Raw genomic sequence first — 16,446 nt, 5'->3', positions numbered from 1 at the left:
CAAGACAGGGATGGGCAACCATCAAGGAGCCTTTGACGTTCCTTCTGGTCCCTATTTCCATCATGTCTGTGTCTCTCTTTTCTTTCTTACTCATTTTTCCTTAGGCTTCTTTTTTCTGTTAATTCTTCTTTATATCTTCTTTAGGACGATGGGGGCTGCCTGGGAGCTTTAGTTAACAAGCAAACAAACAAACGAGAAAACAGACCAAAACAGCACCAACAACACCTGTCATCCTCTTCACGGGCTTAGACAGAACTTACTAAAAAATTAAGGACTTAACACTTGGCCCACAACCAGTTAAAATCAAAGTAAAAATACTGCCCACACTAGTGAAAACAATGATCAGTTAGTCAAGATGAATGAACAAAGAAGAAAAATGAGAGTATGAGGATTTTTACCACTGTATTCATTTCCTCATGTTTGACCTTAGGGTGTATATAGCTTAGGGTGTCATAGCTTTGGCATTTAGGTGTATTTTCCTCTTACAGAAATAGGAGTTCAGTTTCATAGTCCTAATACCAGCACACAGGCAAAGCTTAATAAAAATTGTTCAAAGAGTGAAGGCGTGTTATTCAGTGGGGCTTACTGTCTCTCAAATTCAGTAAAACCCAAAATGTTTTATTGGCTTCATTAATCATTGATGATTAGGGCAATTCCCTGGGGTGCCTGGCTGGCTCAGTCAGTGGACCACGCGGCTCTTGGTCTTGGAGTCGTGAGTTCAAGCCTCACGTTGGGGGTAGATTATTGCTTAAATAAATAAGCTTGAAAAAATGATTAGGGCCCTTCTGTAGAGAAGGGTGATTTGTAGACAGGTGAGAGAATTTATGGGAGAAAAAACTGGCTTAGCACAGTGACTTGAAGATTTTGGAGATTGTAACTCACCATTGATCATATTCTATTGCTATTTTTAACTATAAGCTAGTGTTAATTATGGAATTACTTGCCATGACATCATAGGATTCTCCATTTCTATATACTTTGCTGTGGCTTTGTATTATTCCTTGAACAATTAATTCCTCCAGGATATCTGATGACTTTTGTCGCTCTCGGCTCTCTGGGGGTTGAGGTTTATGGATTAATCCACCAGTCACTAGGTCTAAAGGAAATGAAAGAAGGAATAGAAATGTAAGTATGAACATTTTATCAATCAGATGCTAAATGGATGCTTTATAAATCACATTACTTAACTAAATCTTTATCTCAACACTCTGACCTACACATCTGTTCTTATTATAAATCTTTCAATCATTTGAAGTTCAAATTCTTCATGTTCTTATGGCGGATATGCATCATCCTGATACACTGTTTACTTCGCAGGCCGCATATTAACATAACAACAAGTCTTTCATGCGCTGCTCTGCACCACTCCTTTGTTGTAACAACTCTTGTACACTCGAGTATGACTGCATGGGTTCTCTGCGCTAATTATGGAGCTGAAGAACAGCTAGGAAGGCGATACTCTTCCAGTGACTCTTCTGAGTTGCAGTTTGGTTTCTAGGCTTTGTATACAAAGGATAAACAGTGCAATGTTGCCAAGAGACTTCTGGTTCTGCAACCTTGAGTTTACAATGACGCCATCTGCTCAATCTATGTAAGTAAGAGTATGCCTTTTGGAAAAGAGTCTTTGAACCAAATCACAATTGAATTCAAGTGATATCAGGGAAATTTTTATTATCGATTCTAAAAATGGCACTGGAACAGTTCACAAGTGAACTGCACTGATGAGAGAGACCCCCCCATTACAAATCACCCACTTCTACAAAGAAGCAAGCAGGCGTCTGTTTTTACAGACACACATTTTAAAATAAAGGGGCAATGAGGAGTCCTCAGAAATGGGCTATCTTCTGTTTCGTCATCATCGGGAAGTCCTGATAGTCACCAAAGTCATTCCATCTAGCGGACAGAGTGTTATTATGAAAATTTCTAACCTCACTGGTTAACAAAGACAGTGTTCATGAATTTGCAGCAGGAAGATTGGGGGAAAAAAACACAAACACACACACTAGCCAGATGTCTCTCGCTTCAGAATATTCACCTTGTTGTTACAAGAGACTTCTCTATTGACCACTGCAAGGTACTTCAACAAATTGCCTATAATCTCATTTCTCATCCAGTGCTGTGTCTTCTACCTTTGTGTGTGTTTGAAATAGCCTCAATTTTCACTTTAAAGAGCTGTATACAGGGGCGCCTGGGTGGCTCAGTCGTTAAGCATCTGCCTTCGGCTCAGGTCGTGATCTCAGGGTCCCGGGATCGAGCCCCACATCAGGCTCCCTGCTCTTCTGGGAGCCTGCTTCTTCCTCTCCCACTCCCCCTGCTTGTGTTCCCTTTCTCGCTGGCTGTCTCTCTCTTTCTCTGTCAAATAAATAAATAAAATCTTTAAAAAAATAAATAAAAAGCTGTATACAGATTTTGGTACAGAGTGGTAAAGCTGTCTTTCAAGTAGGTAAGCTAGTAAACTAAAGCTTGAAGCAACAGAGAAAAATTCAATAAAAATTTAGAGGTCAATCCTCTTCAAAGAATTAGAAGGATTTTTTTTTTTTCTTTTAGAGGGTGGGCTTATCTGGAATGGTCAAAATAACAGTTAATATTTACTGAGCACTTGGGTGCTTGGTATCATAGTAGGTACTTTATATACTTTGTAACATTGTGAATTCTGAGAGAGGTACTATTATCTCTATCGTATAAACAAACTATATGAGAGAGGTGAATTAACTTGTTAAAGGTGACGCGGGTGAGAAGAGAATCAACTAGGATTTGAATCCAAGAATGGCTGACTTCAGTACCTGTGTTCTTCCCTACCTATATTTAAAGAATTTATTTATTTGTCAGAGAGCAAGAGAGCACAAGCAGGGGGAGCAGCAGGCAGAGGGAGAAGCAGGCTCCCCCCTAAGCAAGGAGCCGGATGCGGGACTCGATCTGAAGAACCTGGGATCATGACCTGAGCCAAAGGCTGACACTTCACTGACTGAGCCACGCAGGTGTCCCTGTGAGCTTATTTATTAAGCTCGTCTAAAGAGAACGTCATAGTCGACAACTGTCACTAACATAATACAATTATTAAAACGATTATGAAATAAAAATAATTAACCATCTCAATCAATTATTTTTCCTGAGTGCACCAAAATACTGGCTTGACATTGACAGGGGCCAACTTACAAAGAAACCCCTGTGCTAGGACAGTCTTGCAATGAATCCTCGTGATTTCTCGGGATGCTGCAGACGATTGGGGGAATGCTGGAAAGTGACATGATGCTTCCTTCTGATTATGAAAGTTATACGTGGTTATCAGAATAAACTTGGAAGGTACAGAAAAGAAGAAAAAAAGAAAAGAAGAATGCCCATCCTCTTACCATTCAGAGATTACCGCTGTTGATATATCAAATTTTATTTTTACAAATTTGACATCATACAGAACATACAGTTCTGTTTCCTATGCTGTTAACATATAGATTAGCATATTCTCACAAGGCTAGAAATTCTTCATAAGTGTCAACAGTGAAGTCGTACAAGAAAATGCAGGTGAATTCATCTTTAACTCTGGTGTAGGGAAAGGCTTTCTAACTATGACTCAAAATCCAGATTCAACAAAAGAAAAGATTGATAAATTTTACATTTAAAAATGTTTTCAAGGCAAAAAAAAAAGCAATAAAGGTCAAATATAGATATCACATACCTCCTGATTGGATGTACTAACCAGGGTATAAATATTATCATTTTTGGTATTTTTGCTAAAAATGGATAACCCGAAATATCAGGAAATATCAGACACGCATAAACTGGGGAAGTTTCTATAAAGCAAATGGCTTATGTCTCTAAACACATCAATCTGATAAAAGACAAAGAAAAGCTGAGGGACTAGTTCCAGATTAAAGGAGAAAAACACCGCATGATACCTAAATTAAACATGTGATCCTGGATTAGATCTTGAACCTGAAATTTATTTATAAAGGACATTTGTGAGACAATTGACAAAATTTGAATATGCAGATGAGATAATGTACCGCATAAGGGGTAATTTGCTGATTGTGATCCTTGTCCTGTGATTATGCCAAGAATATCCTTGTTTTAGGAAACACATACTGGTGTACTTAGGAGTAAAGTGTCATTATGTCTGCGATTGGCTCTCAGAAAAAAACTACGTGTATGTGTGTGTGTGTGTGTGTGTGTGTGTGCATGTGTGTGTGTGTGTGTGTGAGAGAGAGAGAGAGAGAGAGAGGGAGAGAGAGGAAAGGGGGGAGAGAGAGGGACCGTGACACATGTAATTACATCACATTCAAATGCGGTATAATGTTAGCATTTGGGGAATCTGGGGGAAAAATACAGGCATTCTCTGTTTTTTGCAACTTTACCTCAATCTGAAATTATTCAAAATAAGGTTTTTTTTTTATTAAAGGAAAGACTTGGGACGTGTTAGTGTGAAACTTGAAATTTTGAATAAATCCACTCTAAAGACGGGCAGAGTAGGCATGCAGAAAAGAGAGGAGAAACCGGGCAGAGAGCAAATACAAAGCGTAGGGCACTGGTTGTTATTCATTCTGTGGGAAGATCTTTCCTGGAAACTCATTTACACCACGTCTTGGGAACACCTGCTTTAATAATTCACCCCCTCCCCAGGCTGGTGTGTCTGTCAGCACGACCCCGCTGGACGGACTGACCGAGGCTATGCCCGGGTCCCCGTGCACCTGACGGTCTGCGGTCTGTTAGCACCACAGACATTGAGCATCTGTGCCTCGGTCTAGGAGGGATTCCCATCAATGGAATTATCACTGAGAAAAACTATACGCGCTGGCCGGACACACAGAGAGAGAAGAGAGGCCACCCAGCTGTATCCCCCGCCTCCTACCTCACATCACAACCACAACGTGAAGGCTGATATGAAATGTATCATAAAGAGAGTGTCCCCAAAGTCCAAGGAAAAGAATCTCATTTACTAGCCCATCTATTTTCCTGGTCTAACATGTGCCTGGGGAAGAAATGAGAGCAGTGAAGAATGACACGAAAGCCTTGCCCTCAAATAAAACAGAGCACTTTTCCTTGAGTTCTATTGAGTTCACTTTGTTTCAGAGGCTGGTAAAATAGAACTAGGCCCTCTTAAATCAACACGGTGGGGGCGGGGGGAGGGGGTTGGGGACTCAAGCAAAAACCACCACGGGAAAAATCAAAAAAGTTTCTAAGGAGCACATCAGGTCATAATGACTTGTTCTGTGTTTTTGAAAGATGACTGCTTTGTATATTTGCTGATCTTTTGGGTGGGAGACACAGGGGAAACAGTCTGATGTAGGTTGTATTTATTTTTTCAAATGGAGAACTTTCTCTTGGAAAGATGCGAGCCCAGCAGAAGTTTACAGGAATGTGACCAAAGCCTGTGTGATTCCTATTCCTGAGGCCTGTTTCCCAACCACCAGGAAGGGCTCTTAGCTTGAAGAAAGAGAGAGAGAGAGAGAGAGAGGGAGGGAGAGAGAAGAAAAACAGAAAAAAGGAAAAAAGAAAAAACCCAAGATGGTTTTCATGACTTCATTTACAGAAGATTACTGGTCAGCATTACTTACTCACATAATGAAGGCCTGAGGCTCCATCCTTTGTCTCAGAGATAAGGACTTAGCCATTTGGTCCGCAAAACTGTGCAAAAAGGGTTGCTACCATACATTATACAATATATTTAGAGAGACGGTGTTTTGTGGAGATTCCTATAAACGTGGGACGTTACCTGAATGTATTCTTCTGTTGTCTTCACTAAGAGCTGGGGAACTTTCTGGTATGGTTCCAGGTAAGCTTCCCAACCGAGCCTGTTTTTCCAGGCCATCAGGGCCGCTCACAGTGTCCTTGGGTAACGCAGCTTCATTCTGGGGCCTGCGGTCCTCCCCGGAATGAGTCCCACCGACTTCAGCCTGTGAAAAGGGAAGGGCTCCGTGTGAGAGTCAAGATTTCTTAGAAGATGGTTTCTTGGAAGATGGAAACAACATCACAAGGCTGCTTTGCGAATATTCAGCCGAGGACCTGTCGTGGAGATTGAATAGTCCCAGCTGCCTGGAGATGTTACCCTGCATGGAGATGTGATTCATTTAGGGACCCTGAGATGGCTCGGTTATCCTGGATTACCCGGGTGTAACCACGAGGGTCCTTATGAGACGGAAGCAGAGGGAGATGCGACTACAGAAGTGGAGACGGTGATGATGCTACCAGCAGCCGATGGAGGAAGGGCCACCGCCGAGGAATGGGAGGAACTCGGCTGTAGAAGCCAGGACACGTAAGGAAGAAGATTCTTTCCTCATGGCCCCTGAAAGGAACCGGCCCCACCAACACCTCGACTTGAGCCCTAGAACTGATTTTGGACTCCAGACCTCCAGAACTGGTAGAGAATAAAATTGTGTTGTAGCGAGCCACGAAATGTGTGATAATTTGTCATAGGAGCAATAGAAATGGAAATAGTATCTACCAGGAATCTATCAGGCACAAGCTACTACGCCGAGCGCCCCGGACGGTGCCAAGACGAACACATTCATCAGGTGTGAAAAGTAAAGATGTTGCACTGTAAAAAAGTTCTGTTGTAAATGAAAGTATCTTTATTGTTTTTGCTGATTAAAAAATACAGACACATTGTAAAAATAAATAATACAGAAGGAAGTTGTTGAGCATCAGTTTTCTGTGTCAACTAAGCTAGTCTACAGTATTGTTATTCCATCAAACATGAATCTAGGTGTTGCTGTGAAGGTATCTGGTAAACGTGGTTATCGTCTACAATCAGTTGACTTTAAGTAAAAGGAGTATCCTTGATAATCTGGGTGGGCCTCATCCAATCAGTTGAAGGCAATAGAGTAGAATTGAGGTTTCCCTGAGGAAGAAGGAATTCATTCTGTGGACTGCACCTTCAACTCCAGCCTGTCCTTTCTGACCACTTATGTTATTGTGGGGATTTTGGACTTGCCTACCCAGCCCCCACAATTGCATAAGCCAATTCCTTGTAATCTATCTATCTATCCAGCCAGCCATAATCCTGGTTCTGTTCCTTTGACAGAATCTGAGTGATACAGAAACACAGTAGGAAGTAAGTAAGTACCATTCCCTAGACAAAGCACTATTAACATCTTAGTATGTAACTTCCCAGATGTGTTTGCTCAAAGAAATAGAATCTTTAAATCGGAATTGGCTAATTAGCACATGAAAAGATGCTCAATATCATTAGTCATTAAGGAGATGCAAATCTAAACCAGAATGAGGCCCCACCTCACATCCACCAGGGTGACTATAATGAAGAAACCACATCATCCGTGTGCGCGGGCCTGTGGGGAAATGGGAGCCTTTGCACAGTGCCCTGGGGATATAAAATGCTGCGGCCACTTTGGAAAACAGTTTGAGGTTTCTCAAAAAGTCAAACAGAGGGGCATCTGGGTGGCTCAGGCGTTTAAGCGTCTCCCTTTAGCTCAGGTCATGATCCCTGCTCAGCAGGGAGCCTGCTTCTCCCTCCCCCTCTCCTTCTGCCCCTCCCCCTGCTTATACGCTCTCTCTCTCAAATAAATAAACAAAATCTTAAAAAAAAAAAGCCAGGGGCGCCTGGGTGGCACAGCGGTTAAGCGTCTGCCTTCGGCTCAGGGCATGATCCCGGCGTTATGGGATCGAGCCCCACATCAGGCTCCTCCGCTATGAGCCTGCTTCTTCCTCTCCCACTCCCCCTGCTTGTGTTCCCTCTCTCGCTGGCTGTCTCTCTCTCTGTCGAATGAATAAATAAAATCTTAAAAAAAAAAAAAAAAGCCAAACAGAGTTGGCATTTGATCCAAAAATTCCACTTCTAGGTATATATATATATATATATACATATATATCCAGGAAAAATGAAAACATACGTCCACACAAAACCTTGCACAGAAATGTTCAAAATTGATATTCATAATATCTAAAAAAGTAGAAACAACCCAAATAGCCATCAACTGACGAATGTATAAATAAAACGGTCTGGATAGACCAAAGAATATTCTAAGGCAATAACAAGAAATAAAGCACTGAAGTCCGCTGCTACGTAGGTGACTTTGGAAAGCGTCATGCGGAGTGAAGGAAGCCAGACGCAAAGATGGGTCCACTTACCGAATATTCAGAATAGGCAAATTAATAGAAACAGAGTACAGATTTAGCGGTTGCTTAGGAAATGGAGGTTCGCCGCTAATGGATAGTGGTTTCTTTTGTGGGGAGGATGAAAATGCTCTAAAATTAGATTGTGGTGGCGGCTGTGGATTGTGCATTTTAAATGGGTGAGTTGTAGGATATGTGGATTATATTTTAATAAAGCTATTTGTGACTAAAATAAATCCGGTTATATAGTCAATGGTATTGTATTATATTTCTGTATATATATATATATATATATTCTGTAACCTGTTTTTTTTTTTCACTAACAATATATCAGAGACATTTGCTTATGTCAGTGCGTATACAGGTCTACCTCATTCTACCTAATGGTGGAGAGTAGTCATTTAGGGAGATGACAGCACTGGGGTCCACTAGGTAATATACAACAACTTGTTTAACCAGTTCCTACTGATGGCCATCTAGTTGTTTCTCCAGATGTTTCTATATGTGTTTCTGTATATGTGTTCAATATAATGAAGAGGGCTGGCATGATATCTGTGCATGGCAGTGGGAACTCACCCAATCATTCCAGGAGAATCAGTCTCTAGATACGGACATGCTGGGCCCAAAGATGTACACATTTTATATGAATATGTGTCTCCAGAGGGCCCTCCATTAAATCCTGCACTGGTTGACGCTCCCACCTTTTCCTTTTTAAGAATATCAGTTTCTCTGGGGGCGCCTGGGTGGTACAGCGGTTAAGCGTCTGCCTTCGGCTCAGGGCATGATCCCGGCATTCTGGGATTGAGCCCCACATCAGGCTCCTCTGCTGGGAGCCTGCTTCTTCCTCTCCCACTCCCCCTGCTTGTGTTCCCTCTCTTGCTGGCTGTCTCCATCTCTGTCGAATAAATAAATAAAATCTTAAAAAAAAAAAAAAAGAATATCAGTTTCTCCGTACTACAATTCTATTGCTTGCAAATAGATCAAAACATTGTTAAAAGGGCCTGTACGTGATTGAGTGAACCACTGACTCTGAGATGCTTGTCCATGTCAAATTTTTCATAGTCCCACAGCAAAAGAGGAAAAGTAAGAAAAAAATGTGGTGAGTTTTTCAAAAAGCTACATTAATTCAATTCAAAGAACTGTTACTTATTTAGAGAGGCAGAATGCTCTAAATATTGGTATGTTCAGGAACATTTTTCTCCAAGCCCCTCCAACTCCCCTGCCCCCTCCCTTTCAGCGCCGGCTCTTTTCTCCCTGCTTGGGTTGATTGGCCAACGTCTTCTGCATCTAAGACACACATAGCGGGGGAAGGCTCCTCAGTGTTCCCAGGAGACCTAAGAACATAAGCATCTTCTATGGTTATTGTCCTCTGGGTCTTCTTCTCATGTCTATTGATTTCATGTTGTTGGCCCAAGGGGTACTCTTCTTCTCCCCTGAGTATTTGAAGGGCCCCAGGATCCTACCTCCAAACCCCGCTGTTTCCAGCAATGCCCTGGTACACTAGTACCACATCGTATCTTGCTGGGACCGCAGAAGGTGTTGAAGAAGAGAAGATGCATGAATTGGGTCTTGATGAATGAGTTTCCGGTGCGCAAGAAGAAAAGGTCATTCTAGACAGAGACTAAGCACACACGAAGACAGGGTATGAAACAGTATTGTGAGCATATGAACTGGAGTTTTTGCAGTGGAACAGAAACAGATGGAGGTAGACAGGGGTAAGTGGTGAGGTGGGAAAGGGAAGTCAAAGAATTTGGTTTTATTTTAAATGCAACAAGAATCTTTCGTAGATTTTCTGTATATGAAAGTAAAATAAAATGATCATGTGTTTGTTTTTAGAAAAATCACTGGGGTTAGTGCAAACTAGGGGAACTGAAGGAAGCAAGGAAGGGACAGAGCAAGGCTGTCAATAACGGTGATTGCAATTGTCCAGGTCAGATCTGCTAGAACATGAACTAGGACGGTGGAAGTGAAATTGGGGGAGAGAGAGGGGCCCAGAAACATTAGAAGGGAAGACAGCACACCTCTCCGAACTTCTGTTTAAAGGACGGAGGTCTCTCTCGTTTGAAGTTATGACTCCAGGGACTAAACAGAAAGTATTTCCTTTGGGAAAATTGAATTTAAAAAATAGGACATCAGCCTGAAACTCTTTGTACTCTCACAATAAAAATCATACAAATTTTAAAAAATCTAAGCACATTTGTTCACTTTCTGAAAGCTCACCAAAGTGCTTTGAAATCCCTCGGAGGCTAAGTAGAAATCCCAGTAGCTAGGTCATGGCAGCTCCAACACCCTCAGGTTCTTGTCATTCAATTAGGGATTCTCGTATGTTCATAGGGAGACTCACATAGCCCCTTATCAGCATCTTTACATAGCATGATTGCTCCAGCTAAGCCAACGTCATTTTATCGTGCTGAGGGCTAATTAGTTCTGTGCTTCAGGACTACTCGGGAAAGTATGAAAAAGCAACCAACTGAACAAACAAACGAGTAAGCAAACAAAAAGTCAATAGATCTGAAATACAAACGGCATACGGAGAAGGCATGAGAGCAACTATGTGCTTTTTCTTTCTCTCTCTGTTTGTCTTTCTTATAGACACAGTTACTGCCCTGTAGTCCCAGGAAAAGTCTTTATAGATCTTATGTATTATTATTTTGTTATATAATAATAATCCTATTATATCAGACAGGATCTCTCTCTCTCTCACATGCACACACACATTTATGCACACACATATCACGAATATATATAAATACATATTGTTATATATAACAAAGGAAAAGGAGACTCTGATGCTTTTTCAGGGGCTCACAGTTCATGCTGAAGATAAAGCAAAGATCGTGTTCGGTATTCTTGTCCCTCTCTCCAAATAAACTATTAAAAACCAATTATTTGCAGTGATGATGAGACAGGTGATTTTACAAGCTTGTTTTGTTTTGGAGACCCATAGTTTTGGACCTAGCAAGGCACTGAGTTAAACACAAAGGCGAGTTTTGCCATCTAACGTTTCCCATCGGAGACCCTGGAAAATGTAACCATAACAAACAAAATGCCCATAGTGGAGCTGAGAGCAAATTTGGACTGAGCAAAGTCTCAGTCTCAAAGGTGACTTTTCACAAAGCTAATCTGTCACCTACAAGTCAGAGTATATTTAAGTGCCACAACCCTGCATGACCTCCCAATGGCTTCATCCAAGCCACAAACCCAGCCAGGCCTTAGCAAGGATCTTCACCTGTTTCTTACTTACTCAGATCCAGTCTGCCTTCAAGCTCTGTGAGTGACCAAAGCTTAAATGGTAGCAGAGGAAACACAATCTTTTGACATAAAATAACATATACCAGCCTTCAGTTTCCAGAGCAGAAACGTAAGGTTTTTCTCTTTGGAAAACTAAGAATGTCTTTCAAATACCTTATCTATGTGCAACACATTCTGGAAATTTTAACCCAATTTCATAATCTAGACTGGAGAATAGACAGAGTTCAAAGACCAGAGATATTTACAAATTAATTATATCTCTGCCTGTCGGGGATATGGCAAAACAGATTTCTTGTTCTTTTTATGCATCGGGGTTTATATTTTCACACCAGTGAGAAGTCTCTCTGCCATGGTGCTGGGGGAGGGGGTGGGGAGGTGGGTGGGAGGTTTTATTTTTTCCTTGAGATGAAGTTGTGGCAGAAGCACAGAATCAATATGTTTCTATATTTTTTTAATCAATTCTATTTTATACTTCATTGTCTTGGGGATAAAATCTTACCAATTTTAGACAGAATTGAAAAGCTGAGAATTTGAAGCAAACAGCAATGCATGAGAATTATCAGGGTTCCAGAAAACGTATTGCTTTTACAGACAGAGTTGCGTTTTGTGTTTTGTTTGGTTTGGATCTGGAAGTACTAGGGGTTGTGTTCTAAAGCTTCCGGGAAACACATTTGCCAAACAGTTTGGAGGGAGCCGTTTGTCAAGCCTCCCTGAGCTGAAACCTTAAATCACATTATCGGCAGATGCATTTTATAAATATATTTGTCTTGCAGACATATAAGAAAAATGTACTCTTCAAAATTTGATTTTTCTAGTTTACATCTAATGAATGTAAAAACAAATAGCAACCCTCCAAAAAACACTCAGAAATACCATCTTTTGGGGCGCCTGGGTGGCGCAGTCATTAAGCCTCTGCCTTTGGCTCAGGGCGTGATCCCGGCGTTCTGGGATCGAGCCCCACATCGGGCCTCTCCGCTGGGGGCCTGCTTCTTCCTCTCCCACTTCCCCTGCTTGTGTTCCCTCTTTCGCTGGCTGTCTCTCTCTGTCAAATAAATAAATAAAAAATCTTTAAAAAAAAAAAAGAAATACCATCTTTTAAAAATCTGGACTGGAAGAAGTCACTTCGTCTCTTTTATTCTGAGGATAAACATGACTTTTCCTGCAAAAGACTAGGGAAAACCTGCGAAGGGTCCTTAGAGATCGTCTATTCCAATCTAGTCTGTTCCCTTTCATAATAAGTCAGAAACTCAGAGTTCATCATACAGAAGAACATTTTTCCAACTGAGAAGTTTCCCATGCTTTTCTTATCATGCATTATTTTATTACCATGCCTTTTTTACCATTTTCGACTAAGGTAAAAGTGAGGAGAAAGTCAGTAGGCAGGTCTCGAGAAGTTCGATTCAGAATATTTTAAAGTTGTGCCGCTAGAAAACATAAATATTCCATGCAAGCAAACACGTTCCTCTCATTTTGAAGACGCCGCTGAACTACTGAGCCCTCCACCTGTGCATTTAGGAAGTTAGCAAAAGCAGCACCGTTCTGATAGCTAGAGAGTGTTTAATTAATAATCATACGTTCGCTGGATCAGATTTCCAAAGTCAAAGTGCTTGGTGGGGGTGGGGGGTAAGGAGGTATATGCTTGAGTCGACTCTGAGTCTATTTTCAAGCTATTTTAATACTGAATTTCCTCTTTGCTGACTGTCATTAGTCTAGTTTTGTGACTAGGAGACAAGAAGATACCAAGGAAATGGGGGAGCTGGGAGGGACATGGAGTCACTCAAAAAATGTTTATTTAGTGCTTGGTCTGCGTCAGGTACTGTAGTGAGCGCAGGAGATGCAAAGACAAAGAAAGGAGTAACTCAGGATGGGAGGCAAACACAATAAGATGTTCTGAAACAATGTAGGAGAAGGTCGAAGGTCAACTCTGCCGGCAAGGTGGCAGTAGTGGGAGTGGGGGCAGGGGCAGGAAGAGGGGATTTACGTTGTCATGAAAGATGGGTACATATTTGCTATGTGGCCTAACAAGGAGGAGGGGGAGAATCTGAAGGGAGGGTAAACAACAGGTGTAAAGCATGGAGATAGAGAGAGAATGGGTTTGGGGAGCAACGAGTAGCTAGGTTTGACCAGAAATGAGTGTGGGAGGAGATGAAGCTGGAGAACGTGACCGGAGGCCGCTCAAGGATGGCTGGTAAGACGTGCTAAGGATTTAGGATTTTATCTCACATCAATCTCTGTGATAATGACAATTGTACTAACTCATATTAAGCACTTACTCTGTGCCAGGCGTTGGTATGATCATTTCATGTGAATTTCATCTTCGTTGACAACTCTATGAAATAACTCGTATCAGTACTACCCCCATTTTACAGACACGGATACTGAAGCACAGAGATGCTAAAAACCTGACCAAAGTCACACAGCCAACAAACGTGAACCCAGAAATCAAACCGAGGTAGTGACATTCTTGACCACTGATGTGTGTGCCTACCCAATGGGTCGGTAATTGTTTTGTCAGCGGAGGACGACATAATCAGATTTTACTTTAGAAATATTGCCCTGGAGGTCATGAAGAGGAAGAGCTGGAGCACAGGTGGGGGTGGGCAGTGGAGGATGGATCCAGGGAGACCTGTTAGGAGAATCGGATGAAAATCCAATGGAGACACAATGACTTTCATACCCAGGGAATTCAGGAAGAAACACAGAAACCCTCCCAAGCCTGAGGAAGCTTAGCTTAGAGGGACCCAGTGTATCTGACATGCAGAGAGGATTGCTTTTTATCACTTCCTCCTGCTCTATCTTCCACCTGCTCAACAAAATCATTTTCAGTAATAACCACAAAGTGAAACAAAGGATATGGGCAGATAAGAAAGACAAATAGTGGAAATTTCCTCCTATGGAAGTCTTATTCGTAATCATGCCAGTAAAGTAAATTAAAAAAAAAAAAGATTTTTCATACGAAAAAGACAAAAGCACAATGGCTTAATATTTTAAATCACATTAATATAGTTTTTTTTAAGAAGATTTTATTTATTTATTTAGGAGAGCAAGTGCATGAGCGGTGGGGTGGGGCAGAGGGAGAGGGAGAAGCAGGCTCCCTGCTGAGCTGGGATCCTGAAACAGGACTTGATCCCAGGACCCCGAGATCATGACCTGAGCTGAAGGCAGACACTTAACCAACTGAGCCACACACGCGTTCCACATTCATATAGTTTTTGGGAAAAGGGAGGAAAATGTATTACTATATATTAACCCAAAGCAGTAATGAGTAATAAAGATGATCAAATTGTTTCCAAGAAGCTAATACATCTATGAGGCAGAAGGAGCTTTAAACAAACATTTACCATGCGAGAAAGGAGTGCCACAGTGGTGGTGTTTGGGCTCGGTGCTGAAGGATAAGTAGGAATTCGTCAAGTGAGCTGGAAATGGGGGCCTGGGGAGGGCATTCCAAGAAGGGGGAATGGCATGGGGAACAGCATGAACAGTGTTGATGAGTGGAGGAAGGGAGCATTGTGGGTTCCTCTGGCAGACCCAGGAGTCTACGAGTATGCGGGATTGGACAAGATGACGTTAGAAAGCCTGGTGGGCCCACGTGTAGAGGGCTTTGTACACTCCAGGGAACTTTTTCTTAGAAAGAGAGGTGGCAGTGTGGGAGGCAGATGGGGTAGGGAGGATGCCAATGGGAGAGGCAGGAAGACCCAGTAAGAGGTAACAGGCACCTAAACTGGGACAGAGGCAGCTGGGCTAGAAAGCAGAAAACAGTGTCAAGATGGGTGGGCACCAGGTCCTAAGCCCGAGTCTCTGGTTTGTTTTATGATGTGCCCATGAGCCCAGCATGTGTGCCACACACACAGTAGGTGCCGTAAGTGGCACCCAATGGCATCTTGCACATCATCTGCTGGAAAAAAGGTATGCTCTTTCAACAGTAGCTCCAAAAATGCCCTTGCGGAAGGGTGACCATAAATCCTGGTTTTCTGCCAACTGTATGGGCTTCAATCAGACTGAGTAAATTCATTAGTAGTGTTCCTTTTCACTCTTTAAAGTATCCTGCATTTGATGATAGATTTTATGGTAATATTATCTTTGGGTGATCCCTCTCCAAGGTATAGCACTGCGGGGTCCCAGTTTCGTTTGTGCAATATTGATGGTGGTGAAGACTGGAAGAAATCCTGGACCTCATCCCTCCATGCCCCACCCTGGAAATCATTCCCCTTCAAGTCTCCAGAAGAATTACAGGGTTTGCAATCTTGAGAGCGAGAGCGCACAGAGTTTTGGAATGAGACTCTTGAAAATCAGATTCTATCCAGCTCTGACCCTAAACAAGCTGTGCAGCCACAGGCGAGACATCCACCTCTCTGGGCTTCAGGGTCCTCAGGGGGTAAGCGAGAGGGTTCAGCCAGACGGATGGCCTCCCAATCTCTTTGAGCGCTAAGTGATTCTCAAAGGGCCCGCTTTCCGGAAGCCAGTAAAGTACAGCAGCTCCCAGGAACTCCCACCCTCCCCTGAGAATCACCACCTACCCCAGCTCTGGGCAGAACGCACAGCTCCACCTGCGGCTCCTGCCTCTGCCCTGGGTGGGACCACCTTGCCAAGTTCTTGAAACACAAAAGGCTCTCAAAGCAAGTCCTATAACAGGATGAGTCCTGGGTAAGACGGGAGGTAAACACCCGCGAAGACAGTGGCTCCCACCTCTGCCCACCCACCCACCAGGAGGGCTGTGAGCCCCTGCCGACCCAGCTCCGTCTGCTCCAGTCGTCCCCCTTCCCCCAAGCGTGGCAAAAGGCTTTGTGCCTGCTTATCTGTTGTGTTGGTTTGTTTTACCTTAAATCCCTCTTCCCAGCCCTTCCTGGGCGCGGGTACGCGTCTCTGGTCCTCCGCAGCCTGGGAAGGTCCGCAGCCCATGCCGCGCACCGCGCGCTTAGCCTCCAGCCGGGCGGGCGGTGCGCCCCCGGGGGTGCTCCCTGCTGCGCCCCTGCACCCCACCCCTGCGCCGTGCACCCCCGCCCCTGCGCACTGAAAGCCGGGGCTGGAGGCGCTCGGCAGCTGGGCAGTTGCCGGGAACTGTTGCCACAATAAACCTCATCAAGCGGCCCTGGGACCTGGGCGGCGGTGGGAAGTTTGTAACTGGAAACT

The 16,446-nt window shown here is 43.1% G+C and overlaps 1 protein-coding gene across 1 annotated transcript in view; it reads right to left on the bottom strand.

Moving 5' to 3' along the window:
• The window catches only part of STMND1 (stathmin domain containing 1), a 24,542-nt gene extending 8,327 nt beyond the window's left edge, over positions 1-16,215 (bottom strand). The window contains exons 1-3 of the mRNA XM_008692789.1: positions 16,135-16,215; positions 5,708-5,888; positions 945-1,096 (exon numbers count right to left, since the gene is read on the bottom strand). Coding sequence (XP_008691011.1) covers positions 945-1,096; positions 5,708-5,888; positions 16,135-16,215 — 414 coding nt within the window. The remainder of the gene's footprint in view (positions 1-944; positions 1,097-5,707; positions 5,889-16,134) is intronic.
• Between the last annotated feature and the right edge of the window lie 231 nt (positions 16,216-16,446).

This window comes from Ursus maritimus, unplaced genomic scaffold, assembly GCF_017311325.1.
Source record: "Ursus maritimus isolate PB19 unplaced genomic scaffold, ASM1731132v1 scaffold_30, whole genome shotgun sequence".
NCBI lineage: Eukaryota > Metazoa > Chordata > Mammalia > Carnivora > Ursidae > Ursus > Ursus maritimus.
The sequence above is the reverse complement of the archived record's forward strand: the minus strand, read 5'-3'. Positions and strand labels throughout refer to the sequence as shown.